This window comes from Nannospalax galili, unplaced genomic scaffold (assembly GCF_000622305.1).
Source record: "Nannospalax galili isolate Female #2095 unplaced genomic scaffold, S.galili_v1.0 scaffold1189, whole genome shotgun sequence".
Classification (NCBI taxonomy): domain Eukaryota; kingdom Metazoa; phylum Chordata; class Mammalia; order Rodentia; family Spalacidae; genus Nannospalax; species Nannospalax galili.
The window spans coordinates 1805142-1819851 of NW_008360313.1; the positions used below are offsets into that span (position 1 = coordinate 1805142).

General features: G+C 41.7%; 1 protein-coding gene across 1 annotated transcript in view; it reads left to right on the forward strand.

The window, feature by feature from the left end:
- The window catches only part of Dpt (dermatopontin), a 34786-nt gene that overhangs the window by 5995 nt on the left and 14081 nt on the right, over positions 1-14710 (forward strand). The window contains exon 2 of the mRNA XM_008824913.3: positions 6391-6516. Coding sequence (XP_008823135.1) covers positions 6391-6516 — 126 coding nt within the window. The remainder of the gene's footprint in view (positions 1-6390; positions 6517-14710) is intronic.

Genomic DNA, 14710 nt, shown 5'->3' on the forward strand with positions numbered 1-14710 from the left:
TATGTATATGAGACTGTGTGTCTTTAGACGAACTACCTAACCTCTCTAAACCTGCATTTCTTTTATATATAAAACAGAGAAGATGATGCTAGTTACTTCTATTTCATAGAACTGTTTTGATGATTAAAATAATTAATGCAGGTATAGTGCTTAGCACAATGCCTGATACATGGTAATGTTTTGTCAATGATTATTCATGATCACTGTTAGGAATGGAAACTGAGGCTTACTGAAACAAAGCATAGAGGTTGGTCAATTTAAAAACTGAAGTGGAAATTAAAATCACTAGTTTATGGCACCTCTGATGTGTCATTTGGAGCACATATTTCAATTACAATCTATAAATATTAAAAGTACAATTATAAGCATCTCGAATATTTGCTACAGTTTGATATCTATTGAGGTATCATTAGACCAATAGGTTAAACCGTATTATAATAACTGATGATCATGAACCCCCCCCCCACGAGTAAGCCTGCTATCTCTGCATGACTTGAAATGTGCAAGACATAAATAAATCTCACAAAATAAGCTGGATCTCCTAAGAGGCCCTTTGAGTAGTCTCTACTGCTCATATTTTTCTAAAGTGGATTTTTCTGTGCAGAAAAGCTGTTTGACAGGTTGCTCCTGCTTAACATCTGGTAGATAGTGAAGCAAGGCTGAAACCTGGTGACAGGCAGCAGAGCTCTTAGCTGCACCAGGAAGAGAGCAGACTGCATAACGCTGAGTATTATTTAAAGAGACTGCTCATGTGTCCGTTATTGTGGTTGGATGATGAGTAATAAGTGGTGTGGTATTTACCTTCCAAAAGCTTGTCTGTCACCCTGGGAGGCTTCTAGATGAAGAATATTTTTAATGAAATGTTGGTTACATCAACAAATCATGAGAAATAAATCATCAGTCTGAATTGGAATGATCAAGAAAGTAAAAATTCTTGGACGAAGGGAGGCTGGAAATTGCCTTTTATTCTCTGGCATCTAACTCTCCAAGGCTCAGCTCATTGTCTCCTTCCAGCCTTAACCATTCTCAATGGAGGGCCCAAGACTTACATGTTTAAAAACAATTCAGTTCCTTTGATTGGGCAAGCTTGCCCCCAGCTGGGCTTATTTCTCCCTCTTAGCACTTCACTGTCTCACCATCCCAACAGTTGTTGTTTCTCTTTGTCTTCTCGTCTTCCATATCACTCTGCTTCCTGCTTCCAACATCTCCACTGTCATAGAATCTGCTTGTCAGTACCAGTACTCTAAGAGTAGGTTGCAATGAATCCTTGAAAGATTTAATAAACATTCTTTTTTTTTGGGGGGGGGTCTTTTTTTGAGACAGGGTCTCCCTATAGCACCAGCTGACCCAGAACTTGCTATGTAGAACAGGCTGGCCTCGAACTCACAGAGATACGCCTGACTCTGCCTCCCAAGTGCTGGGATTGAAGGTGTGTACCACCATGCCAGGCATTCTTAAATCCAGTGGATGGTGTTTTAAATGTCTGAGAGTAACTCAAAGGATTACTTCAGATAAAGCAGAATTAATGAAACTTTTTGTTATAATTTAAGGTTTTAGCCAACTTTGAGGAATGGCAAGAAATTTGAGAGAAAGGGTCAGCTTCTGGTCTAGGATGTGGGCAAAGCTGCTCTTAGTCCACCCCAGTCATGGGGTTGGGGACAGGCTAACAACCCTTGACATATATGTAGAGTTGAAAAAGAGCAGCACAGTCAGACCATCCATTGTGTCTTTCTCTTCTATATCCAACTCAACCCCAGCCCCAAATCACTAAGAATTTGAAATTTCTATTTTTTTAAAGATTTGTTTATTTTACATGTATGTGTGTGCCTGAGTGTTTGTATGTGCACCACAGAGATCAGAAGAGGGCATTGGATCATTGGATCCCTGGAACTGCAGTTACAGGTGGTTGTGAGTTACCATAGGGACGCTGGGAACTGAACCCACGTCTTCTGCAAGAGCAACAAATGCTGTTAACTGCTGAGCCATCTTTCCAGCACCTGATTTTTTTTTTTCTATGAATTTGAACTGAGACTAACAGAGATCAGAGGGAGAGGCTAAAACTCCTTTAAAAAATTTGTTTTAAACCAGGTGTGGTGGTGTATACCTTTAATCCCAGCACTCAGGAGGCAGAGGCAGGCATATCTCTGTGAGTTCAAGGCTAGCCTGGTCTACATAGTGAGTTCCAGGCCAGCTGGAGCTGCAGGGAGACCCTGTCTCAAAAAGACAAAAAAATAAAATAAAAAGCTGTTTTCACTCTTCATACCTTCCAGGTTTGACTTCTGTTATTCTTTCTGTTTCAGGCTTGAAGACACAAACAAGAGAAAGCTGGGGTGGGGTACTGAAGGGAACAGGACTGTGATGATGCTGTTTTGGGGTTCCCTGAGAGCAAGAGCAGTGGGAACTTTGGTCTAAAGCAAGCCTGAGTTCCAGATCCTGTTTGTGACCACTGTTTTGCTGAATCCTCATTGTGATTTATATGAGGCTTCACCAAAGCATGCTCAGGGAAGAGTAGGAACTAGAATGTCTGCCTGCTAATTCCTCAGGATGAGCTTTTCCTTTGCATCTTATCATTTCTGTTTCACTATTACAGGTACAGTGGTTTCTGTCTTCACTGCCAGGGTGTCAGCCTTGAGATAAACCACTCTCAGAAAAACCGTTTTCCTCAGAATATGTCTGCGAATGTTGTTGTCACAGGAAGAGTAATTTCCTTGCGATTGTCCGTTCGGAAAACTTCTAGTTTCAGGCGGAGCAAGGCTGATATTGTTCCTCTTGAAGATATAGAGAAAAAGAAAGGGAGGACAGATCTCAGAAGCAGGGCACCTGGCCCTCACACACCAAGGGAATGTCCCCTTAGAGTCTGCTGAGGGCGCAGTTAGGGGCAGGTCACACTTACCAGGAAAGCTGCAGTTAGAGGCTAATACTCTATTCTGCAGACCACTGAAGAACAATCAGCCTGTGCTGCGAAATCACTAAGAGCCTCATCATGCCGTTGGGGCGTTAACTATTTCTTTTTTTCAGTTGAGCAGAAGTATGTTCAGCAAGGCAAAACCTCCAGCTCTCTCAGTCCTGCCAGCTTTCCTCACCTCTCCCCAGCTGCCTGGCAATCACGCCTGCAATTCTGCAGCTGTGCCCAGTGTCCACATGAGCCTTATTTCATAGAAAGCCATTGAAAATATGGTCAAGAGTGCAAAGAATGGATGAGAGAAATGCATAAAGCGATTCATTTTGTACCATCATCCTTCAACAAGGATGTTGCTGAGGCAGAAGGCAGAAGCAGGAAAATGGATCACCACTCCAATTTCCATAGGAATTACCTGGAGGAAGTTCCAGGGCCTTCTGTGGACTTGAGTGATAAGTTCCTACAAGTTAATTCTGCCTCTGCTAGTGGGAGACAGCTGGTCAGTCATTTGCTTGTCCATTCTTCTACTAGACAAACCTTAGGCATTACAAAGAATACAAAATAAAGATTAAATGGCCTATTCCCACAAGAACTGTAGTATATATTTGGGGTTATAAGACATTATAGAGCATCTGTGCTACAAAATGAGTGACTGAGACATTCACCCTGTGAGCTTCATCCTGGGGGAATAGCATATCAAAGAATATTTATGAATGTTTCTCTAATGCAAGACAAGGGAACCATCTTTCACAATGTGGGCTCTTACTCACTGTGTAGACTAAAGAAAAGTATGATGACAGTGCCTGGTTTGAAAGCATCAAAGATTCTGAGGAATCTTATATGCATTGTCTTATTTGATGTCCAGAAGAACTTGAATAAGCGTATGCTATTGTTATACCCACTATAAAGATAGGGCAATCTGGGCCATAGATGGCATGACACCCATCTTAGGTGACTCAGCTGACAGGACCACCAGCCCAGAAGCATAGCCTGAGATTTTAACTACTCTATCCTGTCCATCTTCACACTTTGAAAACATACCCCTACCAAGATCCAGTACTAGAAAGAATAACTCCACAATACCAAAGTCCCAAGCAGGCAGGCTTGTGCTACCAAAATATTAAGGAATCTAACTGAATCTGAGGAAGATAGTTGATATTTGGCTATCCTTCACCAATGTTCATGGGTTTGGAACCCATAAGGCTCAAGAATTATTCACAGGGAAGCATTATCTGAGACAGCATGTAAAAAAGTGACACAGCACCCTTCTCACATGGGCTATGGAGCAGACTGCCTGGTTGACAGCCAGATGGGAATCTGTGGAAATTGGATTGCCTTCATAAGTGGGCTTTCATAAGACAGATCAGTTTATCTTCCTATATTTATTTTACTTAAAAGAATTTACCACCATAGGAATTCTTTTCCTTGTAAGGGTCTGAGTGCATAAAAAAAAATGGTAGAACAAGAGCTCCAGGGAAACCACATCTCAGGTTGGGTGTGAAAGGGCTCTGTTTTGGAGAAAAGTATTCTCTTAATGATGATAAGGCAGAAAGTCACAGAGAGCATCAGTGTGCTGTACCATCTCTTAAAATACATTAAAGCTTTGCCTATGACTCTTAGCACTCATATTGAAGTTTTCTCTCACATTCTCACCTAGGATTAGGATGAATAGACCAACCTGGAAGACTCCCCAGATTACCTTTCCATCATACTAAGAACAGTAATGGTCCACTTCAAATGTACCCGGACAAAGTGCTAATACTCCTAAATTGTGATCCATGCAGAATAAAAGGGATTAGACCATCAAACACCATCAGTTTCAATTTCCATATAGGCTCTCCTATAGTTGAGTTCTCTACTCTGTCTACACTTCTTACCAGTCTTGAGAATATGTTTGAGCAAGTACCAAGCCCATCTTTTCTCAACGTAGTATACAGCGTTTGAAAAAGAATAGTAGCAAAGTATAAGTTGTTGCATGGATAAGGAATAAAATGTGTATTGAATGCACATATGTATGAATGAATACATAAGTAATAGATAGCTGAAAAGGGCAGATCTACAAGTTCCCTTACCATCAATGAGTAAGAATGAAATGGAACATAGATGCCAGCAGTGCTATAGTTTCTCAGATTCTCCCTCGGTAGTCACACAGGAGACTCATTCCCACTTTGTTATAGTTTCTAGAAACCTAGTTTGGAAAACAGGATTAGTCTAGCAGCCATCAGACTACATACCATCAACAGCTGGCTGCTGTTTCACCTAAGAGGGGGACAGATGAATAGCCAGGGAGCCTAGGAAATTCAAAGAAACAGACATAACTGAAAACCTGTTTTGAGAGAGATTGTGCTATGGTTTGGATATGTTCTCCAAGGTCTATGTTATAAATTAATCCTTGAATTCATATGAGGACGGGATTTGAAGTGGATCCTTTGGGAGCAGTGGAAATAGATGAGAGTCCCCATGACAGAATTAGAGGTAAGAAGAGGAAGAAAGGACCCAAGCTGGCGCAGTGCTCTATCTTACCCTGTGATGCCATCCACTGTGTTAGAATACATCAATCAGGTTCTCACCAGATGCCAGCACCATGCTCTAGGAGCCATGGGATAAGTAAACCTCTATTCTTTACCTGTACTAAGTTATGAAAATAGAATATGGAAATTTGTGAAAGATTACTATCTGTATAAGGTGAGGAACCTCTATAGCCAGAGAGAAAGCAACATACTCACCATCCCAGCAGAAAGTGCCAAACCTTTGGTCAGGATCAGGGGAAGGGGACAAAGAAGTACTGAAGATGGAGCAAAGGGAGAAAAGGCTGCACTGTTCCAAGCTAACACTTAGGAAGATGTCTTAAAGATGAAAGGGGCCACTTCCAGCACCAGCAGCAGCACAGGTGGAATGGAAGTGAAACTTCCCACTGGGCTAAGGACCAGAGTTGAAGAGTTACCACACTGGAGGAATTAGGACTGATAAGACAGGAAAGGAACCCTTGGATGGAGTTTGAATTCAGTTGGTCTAGGGATAATGATTACAGAAATAATGATGACTGCAATCCCAGATTTCTCACTGGATCCCCTGGACAGTCACTGTGTCTACCCCAGCTTTGTGTGCTGTGTAAAGGGACAATGAAATATTTATTTGAAGTTCACCAATTCATTATATTTCTCTTTATCAGCTTTCTATTTTAAATTCAAGTAAAATGATTTATAGTGTCCTACATTTGTAAAATTCATAAATACCGTTTTATCCAACTATATATTCATGGAGTTCCAACAGGAATATAGTCTCCCAAGCTTCCTTTGGCTGAAAGATGCTGGGCCACTTGAAATTTAATGGTGACTATGCCAGTTTACAATAGAATAAAAAATCTATTCTTTGTGTAAAATGGAATAATTTGGTAAGGATGTAGTTCAGTGGATAGTACATGACTATGGCAGGATAGACCTGGAAAAGGGTCTACATGTATCAGTGTCTTTATGCCTTTTTCTCTTTAGGTACCAAACGTGCTCCAACAACGGGCTGGTGGCTGGGTTCCAGAGCCGCTACTTTGAGTCAGTGCTGGATCGGGAGTGGCAATTTTACTGCTGTCGCTACAGTAAGAGGTGCCCATATTCTTGCTGGTGAGTCTTGAAACCCCAACTCTCATGGTTCTTGGAGCTGGACAGGAGTGTAGGGATGCTCCGGTTCTTCAAATAAGCCTGAGCTGTCACAAGACAGCTTGATAGATAGCCACTATATATGTGAGAACGAATGACCAAAGGGTCATCCAACCCAATACTACCACACCCCTCTTTTACCAGAATAAGAAACAGAACAATGGAGTAGAGTTGTACCTGGTCTATATCACCCATCAGCTGAAGCCTACTGACTCTTGACTTCACTTATTTCCTCGAATCCAAGGCTGCTTGGGACCTCTATTCCTATAGTTCCCCTGGAAATAACCATCTCTACCATGGACTGTAGTCTTTAACGGAGTTAGAGTCAGAAAAACAAAGTTCCACCAACAAAAAAAATGCTGGCGTTTTCTGGATCAGTCTTCAGTCACAACCTGTGATAATTTCTTTCTTTCCCCCTCCCTGGGCTGAAGCCAAGAATTTCCTGACTTTGCCTTCTAGTTGACTAGGAGAGTTATCCCAATAATTCATGCTGAGTATTGACAACACAACTTATCCCAAATTCTTTGGTCTGAAAACAAGCCAGGCATTTAAGCTTTCAACAAAGTTATCCATAGTCATCAGTATTTGAAGCTTAGCTCATTCAAATGATTTTTCTCTCAATAGTTGGCTGCTCAGAAAGATAGTCTTTTAGATAATACTTATTCTCTGCAATCAGTGTTGCTCCACAGATGTCCGAGAGGCACATGATATCACTAGGGACTGACAGCTCTAAAAGCTTAGTGCTTTTCTTTTTGAAGTAATGACAATTAGTAAGTTCACAGCTCAAAGTCGGTGGGTGTCTGAACCTATGTGACAGAGCAGAAATTTCCTCCAGCTTTTCAAACTTGTTCCATAAAACAGTTCTTGCCCCACTATGGGAGGGGAGTGGGCATGCCTAGGGATGCTGCTGCAACTATGGCAGATCCTGAATCAAAGACCAGAGATCTATGAGCTGGAGTAGGCACAAGAAGTGTTGGTATAGACAACAGGAAACTTGAGTTGAGTTCCCATGCCAACCCTTCCTTGAGGTCTCTTCCTTCTTTTTTTCTTCCATTCTTCAGTGTAACTGCTCTGTCCTGGCAAGCCACTTTTACTTCTCTGAAAAACTTCAATGCATCATTTAAAATGAGGGCAATGTTTATTTACTATGCCTCCATAGAAATCTGATGAAAACTCTAGATCTCGTCATCAGGAGGAAAAATGTACTGAATATATTTATGCACAAGTGTGTGAAGAATGCCAAGAGTCCTCAGACTTCCCAAAGGACATGCATGGACACATTGCTAAGAACCCCTGAAATTCATATTGAAATTCCAAGGATTGTTAGACCTTTGAAATTGTGTGCTCTCACAGTATAACCACTCCAACGTTGTGTTAGCCAAAGGGAAAACTAGATACCAGTTTTCCAGGAGAGGATGCAGGTTCTGATGAAAAAGGAGAATAGGTAGGAAACAATGTCCCCTCCCTATCTGCCAAGACAGTGTCTTTTCCTACAGTGTAATCAGCCCCTTTTGTTGCAAGGTACTCAAAGCTGGGTAAGTAATTTGTCTAAATGAGCAAGCAAAAACAGCTATTCAGTCTGGTGATGTGCTTACCACATTAGCAAGATATTCGCTTTGTCAGGCTTCAAAGGAATATATCATAGGTGGTGTCAGTGGGTGGCCCAGAAGAGCATATCTAGTGGGGAATTGGGAGGACAGAGAGTCTTAGTCAGCTAGAGGCTCAGATGAGGCATTCCTGTCCATTTACCCTTCACAGATGTCCCTAGGAAAACACTTAGACTACATTCTAACTGTATATTGTCTCTCTCCACTTAGTGTATCTGAAGGATGCAAAAACCCATTGATCTTTTGTATACCCAACGTCAAACATAAAATGCTTAGAACTTAATCTCTTCCTTGTCCCTCTGTCCCTGTGTCCCTCTGTCTCTGTCTCTCTGTCTCTCTCTGTCTCTCTCTGTCTCTGTCTTTATCTCTCTCTCTCTTGTGTGTGTGTGTGTGTGTGTGTGTGTGTGTGTGTGTGTGTGTTGAATTTGACTCTCTGTGTCTCTGTCTCTGTCTTTCTCGGTCTCTCTCTGTCTCTGCCTCTGTCTCTCTCTGTCTCTCTCTGCCTGTCTCTCTCTGTCTGTCTCTCTCACTCTCTCGCTCTCTCTCTCTCTCTGTCTCTGTCTTTCTCTCTCTCTCTCTTGTGTGTGTGTGTGTGTGTGTGTGTGTGTGTGTGTGTGTGTGTGTACTGAAAATTGAACCTAAGCAAAAGTTTCTTGTTTTCTTGCAGTGCTAAGGATCAAACTCAGGACCTTGTGCATCCTAAGTGTTCTAACCCTGTGCTATATTCTAAACCATTTGCATTTTTGTAATAGCTGTCAAGTAGTTGTGCAGATAAGGATTCTGGAGGGCCTGCAAAGGAAGATAAGGTTTTTCAGAAATTTTCAACTTAAAATTGCTTTTCAAAAAAATCCTCCATTCCCACTCTCCCACCTCTGCCTTATAATATAAGCTCTATACATGCAAAGATCTTTGTATTAAGATATGCCAAGCCCTTTTAAAATAACCTTTCTCTCTCTCCCTCTCTTTCTCTGTCTCTGACTCCCTGTCTCTCTGTCTCTGTCTCTCTTTCTCTCTCTTTTCCTTTCTCTGTTTACTTGCCGATGGGTACATGTGTGTACCAATGTATGTGCACATGTATGTGGATGCTGCAGTCTACCTCAGATGTTGTTCCTCAGGAGCAGCCCACTCTGATTTTGGAGGCATGGTTTCTCACTGGGACCTGGAGCTTGCTGTTTTTAGGCAGGCTGGTCCACAGGCCCCAGGGACTGCTCTGACTCCCCAATGCTGGGATTATAAGCATGAGCCACCATGCCCAGCTTTTTACATGGGTGCTAGAGATCAGACTCAGGTTTGATCCTCTTCTTGCTTATGAAGCCAGCACTTTACTGACTGAGGTATCGCCTCAGGTCCCAAGCCCTTTTAACAACGTCAGGCACACAGCAGGAACTCACATTTGTTCAATTAATGAAGACTTTAGCCTATTCCCTAGTTTTCTCAGGAGAGTTAAATGAGATAACAGGGCCTGGCTTTATCACTGGCTGTGATCACCTAAAGCTGGATTGTCTTGAAGCAGAGTCCCTTAAATGTGCCCAACAGCAGGAGAAGCCATCTAATAGGCCTTTCAAGGGCAGATTCTGTCTGGGAACATCCAGCGGGAACCAGTTTACCTTGCAGTTTACCTTGGCTGTGCAGAGGGACAACAGGGTTGCGCTGACTTACTCTTCCCCAGGAAGAGGACGAATGAGCTGCAGCAGTCACATTTCCCATCACAGGAAGCTGATGTCTCTGCCAAGATGAATGAGAGAGCCTACAGTGTCTGACCAGACCGTTACGGCCGCTGCCTGGGGTCCTGGACAAACAGAACAACAGGGAGTGGGCTTATGGCCCAATGCTTTCAGCCATTCAGCAGACAAAAGCCTGAGGCTCATTGATTTTAGGAAAGGTGACCACTGACTAACAATAGAGGTGGATGTAGGGAAAAATGGGATAAAAGAAAAAGATCAAAATTTTCTCTAATTCCTATCCCATGAATTTCTATTATGTGTGTCAATATTTTGGATATTGATGCTTGAGGCTTATTCTGTTTATTTGGCTGCAGAGTCCTGATAAAGGTAGGTCTTTGTGTCTCAAATTCTAGCATTTTTCTAATGATGCCCCAGACTCCAATAGTCAGCTGGGGGCTGTCTGCAAATTTCTCCTGCATCCCTACAATTATTACATGTCTTTCCTGTCCTTAGAAATGACTTCCCAAATTCTCCTTAGATGCACTTTATCAATTATAATACTAAAAATCTAACATCTGTAGAAATATGTGTGTGTGTGTGTGTGTGTGTGTGTGTGTGTGTGTGTAGGAACAAAACGTCATAGTTAACAATAATAAAAACAAAAGGAGTTAACTGAAACATTCAGGTCTTATAAAATTTAACTCCAAGCCATGGTCTTCAGATAGCTTTCCAACCCCCATTCCCAGTTCCAAACCTGTCATTCTTTCTCACCAAACCCCAGGCTCAGATATATCACTAATGGTCAGAATCATAGGGTAGGGGAAAGACATCATAAGTCAGCTTTGAAACAGGCCCCCAAAATCTATCCTTCAGCTTGATTGGCTCCATCTCGAACAGCATAGTGTTAGAACTGAGAGCTAGTATGGTGTCCAAAGGAAGTGGGGCTTTTTCCAAGGAAACCTTGCAGACATGACAGAATGAGCAAGCGCTAAGCACATGGAACATGGCAGATGACTCACTGTTCCAAGGGTGTCTAGACACTTCAGTGGCATCTTTAAATTGCCTGAGTCATGACATCACATTATACCTTTCTAAACGGAATGAAGCCCCAAGGGTGTAAATTAAATCTTACTTCTTCAGCATCTCAGGATAAGCCTGGTACAAAGTAGGCCCTTAATATAAAATTTCCCAAAAGAGTGACTATACATTGCAAGCCCTTAAGAACACTAATGATGGTGAAACTGAGATTGATATGGTGACTTTTTATGTAGTTGATAAAGACTTTCTTCATGTGCACTATTTTACTTGATCCTTTTAACAGCCCTGCAGAGTAAAATGTCAACTATTTTCTATCTTCCCACAGTGAAATGCTGATAACCCCTGTATTTGAAACCTTCCTTTACATCACTTTAACTGGCTTGAATGACCTCTTTGAGAAATAAATGCATATAGAGATGACCCTTTTCCCTTTCTGCTTTGTTTCATTGTTCTTTGTTTTAATTTTTTATTCTATTTTAAATTACGTGTTTATGTGTTGTCTCTATGTGGGTATGTGCATGTGAGGACAGGGCTTACAGAATCCAGAAAAGACTGTTGGATCTTGGAGCTGCTATTACAGGCTGTTGTTAGCCACCCTATGTGGGTGCTAGGAACTGGGCTCAGTTCCTCTGCAAGAGCAGCGTATATTCTTAAGAGCTGAGCCATCTTCTAGGCCTATTTATTTGTTGTTCGGCATAAGGTTACTCTATATAGTCCTGGCTGACCTGAAGCTCATCACGCAGATCAAGCTTTCCTGGAACTTGCAGCCCCTTTCCTGCCTCTGCCTTCCTCTAGTGCTGGGATTATGGGCATGCACCACCACAGCCAGCTCTCCTACTTTGAAAAACATTCTGCAACACACTGTTTGAAGCTTGCTAAGTCAAAGTCTCATGTCTCGAGTCTCTACACTTGCGAGACCTGAGAGACGAAGTATCCCCACTCTGGGCGAGAAAAAAACAAATCATCACCAACTCCCAGATGAGTGTGGGATTTATTTGTTTGGAGGGAACCAAGGTGTTGCTCTCATTTCAGTCTGTGCAGTCTCATCGGATATTACAGCATCACTGAACCATGGCAAGAAAGTGAATTCCTGATAGATGCAGACATGCTGTTACTAAGTGGTTCCCATTGGACTAGATGAATGTGGAAGCATTACATATATTTACTTAGGAGAATTCAAATTCTTATTCCAATGGTCTGCAAACCACAAACACATGTCACTGAAGGAGCCACAACCCTTCAGAGACTGTCTGCACTCAGCTCTCTCTCAAACAGCTCCAGCTGCTACAGGACCTAAACCAATCTGTCTGCCAGCTGGGTGGAGACTGTGTCCCTGCAGTGGAGGGTTTTGAAATGAGCAACTTTTTTTTTTTTTAATCTAAATGATTCTTCTACAGCTCTATGGCTGTTGAGTAGGTTTGTTGGATTGTTTTGGTAAATTCCTCGGCTTAGATGATCTATACAATGCCTTTCATGCCCAGCTTTCTTTGATAATCAGAGTTCAAATAATCTGCTGGCCTCCCCTCCTTCTGTGCTCAGGTTATAAGGCAAAGAATAGATTTTCTATTTTAAAATTTTATTTATTATTTTTATTTTATGTGTATGAGTGTATTGTCTGCATGTATATGAGTACATCTGTGTCGTGAAATGTCCATGGATGTCAGAAGAGGCCGTTGGATCCCCTGGGTCTGGAGTTACGGACAGTTGTTAGTTGCCATGTGGGTGCTGTGATTCGAACCTGGGTCTTCTGCAAGAACAACCAGTGTTCTTAACCGCTAAGCTATCTCTCCAGCCCCAGGAATAGATTTTCTTAATTCTTAGACATCTCTAGTTAACAACAGCAAAAATAAGTTAATCAGAACATTTGTCTCCTTTCTGCCACTGTAAATGACTGAGTCAAAAAGAAATCTTTACCATGTATCCTGTTGTCCAGACTGTAATATAAGATGTGGTGATTTAGCAAGGTTGTTTCTGTGATGCTATGTCATGGTCAGGAATGAGCTTACAGGCCTTCCATCAGGGTGCCCCACCCTAGTTGGATGATCTACAGCATATTTCCCAGATGCCAGATGAGAAAAGCAGCTTCCATTGATTTCTCTGAGTGAGGTGGGAGCTATTATTGCAGAGATGGAGATGCTCCTATCTTGAGAAAACAAGCCTGGATGTTCTATTTTAAAGGCGTGCCCTTTGGGTTGGATGTTTCTGTACTTCACTAACAACCAGCACCTTGCACTGCAAGATGCTCTGAACACTCATTTTGTTGGACCATAACTCCTCTGAGCTTGAGCAAAATCAATCGTCCATTTCATCAACTGGAGTAGCTGTCGCAATTACTGACACCTATTTATAATTTTGACATGTATTTACTGCCTGCCTATGAGAGATGCCTCCTTTATTCTCAAACTTCAAAAGCAGAAGTTTTAGAGATGTGGCTGATTGTCTTAAGTATCAGCTAACCCAAGCCATAGCCAAACCCGATTAGCTACATAGAACAAAGCAAACCTCTCAATTACAGATCAAGTCAGCTTCCATCTACCAGACTGCACAGGCCAGGCATTTAACCAGCAGGTTATTGAAAGTGAATGGATGTAAATGAATTCACAGATTTGGTTTGAGTTCCTAACAATGAAAATGATTCTAATAATTTTATTTATTGATATCTACCCAGTACTCATGTGTTACCTCATTCCATCATCATACACAGAAATCATGTTACTGTTAGATAGATGGAGAAACTGAGAAGTTGTAATTTTCTTCAAAGGGATGATTGAGTACTCTATCTACCTCCATTTTCCATGCTCTGTGAATACTACACAGCTACCTCTAAATTCAGGGAGAAGATAAAAACAACACAAGTAAAGCAGCAAACAGAGGGAAAATAACTATTATATTTGGCAGGAAGGGAAAGGTTGGAGGTGGAGATGTCTTACTGATATGGAGGTCCAGGGTGGCCTTGAGGTAATATGGTTGATAACAGTCACCATGAATCAAAACAAATGTGACTGCTGACAAGCCCTATGCTTGAAGAGAGAGAGAGAGCTAGAGGCTCAGTTCCAAAAGAGCAATTTGAAAAATGTTCAGGGACATTCCTCTTCTAATTTAAGTCATAGATATCCCTGGAGTTGTCTCCCCTGTGTTGTGATTCATATCAGAACTGTTTGAAATATAAGCACCAGAAATGCCACATGAGCATTTGACACTCCTCACACCCCAAGTCCTCAGAGTTCAGATTGTCTGTTCAGAGAAGGGCACTCATGTGATTGCAGGAGTCATGGCCATGTGGTCCTACAAGGCCAATGGCCAGCTCTGAGAAGCCAGGACACTGGCTCCTTTGTGAGTGCCTTTCTTTTTTGTTTGTTTTGTTTTGTATTTTGAGACAGGGTCTCCCTGTAGCTCTAGCTGGCCTGGAAATTGATATATAGACCAAGCTTGCCTCGATCTCACAGAGATAAATAGAGCTGCCTCAGCCTCCTGAGTGCTAGGACTAAAGGCATGTGCCACTGTGTCTGGCTGCCAGTGCCTTTCTTTACATACAAGTGCATTTGGTTTTATTATTCCTATATTTACAAAAATAATTCAAAGAGAGTCTAATGTAGCACCTATTAGGAATGCTAGGGTACTAGCAAAGTCATTTATTCTTAAATATTCTCATTCCCTATTGCTTACCTGAAAAGCATTATATAAGTGGTTTGATCATGAGCAGACTGGGCTTGTTTAAGAAAGTTCCAAATTACTTGCCTGGCAGAAAGTAGTATTTTCTTTTATTTAAATATAGATTGTTTAAATCTATATTTAACAGACCTGACACATCAAGTTTGTACTTATTGAATGTTACTGCCATGTCCCCAT